The 2,500-nt window shown below is 45.5% G+C and overlaps 1 protein-coding gene across 1 annotated transcript in view; it reads left to right on the forward strand.

The window, feature by feature from the left end:
• LOC143019023 (fibrocystin-L-like) overlaps positions 1-2,500 on the forward strand; it is a 118,531-nt gene that overhangs the window by 25,595 nt on the left and 90,436 nt on the right. The window contains exons 7-8 of the mRNA XM_076174725.1: positions 1-25; positions 1,426-1,596. The exon at positions 1-25 is cut by the window's left edge and continues 170 nt beyond it. Coding sequence (XP_076030840.1) covers positions 1-25; positions 1,426-1,596 — 196 coding nt within the window. The remainder of the gene's footprint in view (positions 26-1,425; positions 1,597-2,500) is intronic.

The following is a 2,500-nucleotide window of genomic DNA, read 5'->3' on the forward strand; positions in this document are numbered from 1 at the left end:
CAGGCGGATACAGGACCTTCTTCAGGTACGGACGCTTGAGCATCGTGATGTACTAGTATAGGATACCGTGTCAAGCTCGCTTGCTAGATGATTGTGAGTTCGATTCCCGGGACCCTTTGCGGGGTTTTTGTGTTGGTTCCCGACACCTCTGGTCGGAATAATGAAAACAGCGGCTTGCCACAACTAGCAGGGTTTGCCCTACCACAGGTTTCTCACTTCTAACCGAAGCTCTGTAGATTAACTCCTGCCATGGTGTGACCTGCTGATCTGTAGTACCATTGCCTCGATAAGCCATATGGCACAGGACTCCATAGAACTAGAGGAGGCTCAAATAATTCAACAAAGATAAGCGCTGATACATGATTTATGAGAGTTCTTGAGCAGAGGTACCAGAGTGGTGCTCCGGCGAGATGTGGCAGCACTGAGCTCCTGGCGGTAGTCTCCACGCAAGGGCCGTTGCTACTGCGGGACTGATTTAGGTTTCCACACTCAGTGAAATTAGAATCACCAATTATCATAACACGCTAGTGCCCACCTACCTACCTATAGTGTACATCACGCTTTTCATGTTAATTGGTACTCTTGAAGTCTACTTCGGAGACTCCTTCGGGAGATTTTGAAGACTCCTTCGGGAGACTTTGAAGACTCCTTCGGGATACTTTGAAGACTCCTTCGGGAGACTTTGAAGACTCCTTCGGTAGAATTTGAAGACTCCTTTGGGAGACTTTGAAGACTTCTACGGGAGACTTTGAAGACTCCTTCGTGAGATTTTTTTAGACTCCTTCTGGAGACTTTGAAGATTCCTTCGGGAGACTTTGAAGACTCCTTCGGGAGACTTTGAAGACTCCTTCGGGAGACTTTGAAGATTCCTTCGGGAGACTTTGAAGACTTCTTCGGGAGACTTTGAAGACTCCTTCGGGAGACTTTGAAGACTCCTTTGGGAGACTTTGAAGAATCCTTCGGGAGACTTTGAAGACTCCTTCGGGAGACCTTGAAGACTCCTTTGGGAGATTTGGAAGACTCCTTCGGGAGACTTTGAAGACTCCTTCGGGAGACTTTGAAAACTCCTTCGGGAGACTTTGAAGACTCCTTCGGGAGACTTTGAAGACTCCTTCGGGAGACTTTGAAGCCTCCTTCTGAAGATTTTGAAGACTCCTTCGGGAGACTTTGAAGACTCCCTCTGAAGACTTTGAAGACTCCTTCGGGAGACTTTGAAGCCTCCTTCTGAAGACTTTGAAGATTCCTTCGGAAGACTTTGAAGACTCCTTCGGGAGACTTTGAAGACTCCTTCGGGAGACTTTGAAGACTCCTTCAAGAGACTTCAAAGACTCCTTCGTAATACTTCGAAGTTGAATAACAGTGGAATATCCACGGGTCCTGCTAGTCTTTATTATTCAATTTAATTTATTTGTTCTGCAATTGCAGGAGGGCAAGGAGTCCTTTACGAGACCTGGGAGGGAGAGTACTTCGATGACCTCTCGGACCAAACCGCTTGGGAAGCCCTGACCTCGCTTCATCCAGCGTACAATGCCAGCGTAAAAAATTCGACGGCATTCGTACACCCGTTGTCGGGGAATTCATCGGCAAGACTTCGAGGTACGTGGGTTATTAAGAGACACCAGTCAGTAAGATTGTGTGTGTGTGTATGTGTTTGTGTGTGTGTTTGAGGAATGTTATCAGGCTTCGGTGGAGTTTCGCAGAGTAAAGTATAGTTTCTTTGGTTCCTTCGAAGACGCGTTTAGAGACACAGAAGGCACTTTAGGGACTTTAATCATTGAGGCTCCTTATTTGTTTAGCTTTGGGTCCTTCTGTCAGCCTCCTTTAGAGGAATGAGGGCAACTATGAGCAGATGGTCTTAGGACCGATTCCCGGAACTCGTAGTAAAGGTTCCCGTAAGCCCTTAGCAGGCACGGAAGTGACTCAACGTCAGCCTAAAAAAAATATATAATAAAATAAAATAAAAATAAAATAAAATAAATGGTGAGGACGGTGAGTGTATGAATGTCACTGTAGTGAAGAGGATGAAACTGTCTCGATTCGACATTACGAAGGTAATGCCACTTAGATGAAAAAAAAATCTCCTAGAATAGAATAGGATTAAAGTGTCAACACTTTCACCACCAAAGGTACAAAGTGTCATAACTTTCACCACCAAAGGTACATAGCGTCAACACTTTCACCACCAAAGGTACAAGGTGTCAGCACTTTCACCACCAAGGGTACAAAGTGTCAACACTTTCACCACCAAAGGTACAAAATGTCAACACTTTCACCACCAAAGGTACAAAGTGTCAAAACTTTCACCACCAAAGGGACATAGCGTCAACACTTTCACCACCAAAGGTACAAGGTGTCAGCACTTTCACCACCAAGGGTACAAAGTGTCAACACTTTCACCACCAAAGGTACAAAATGTCAACACTTTCACCACCAAAGGTACATAGCGTCAACACTTTCACCACCAAAGGTACAAGGTGTCAGCCCTTTCACCACCAAAGGT

The sequence above is a fragment of the Oratosquilla oratoria genome, chromosome 36 (assembly GCF_046742065.1).
Source record: "Oratosquilla oratoria isolate Oo_2021 chromosome 36, ASM4674206v1, whole genome shotgun sequence".
NCBI classification, from domain to species: domain Eukaryota; kingdom Metazoa; phylum Arthropoda; class Malacostraca; order Stomatopoda; family Squillidae; genus Oratosquilla; species Oratosquilla oratoria.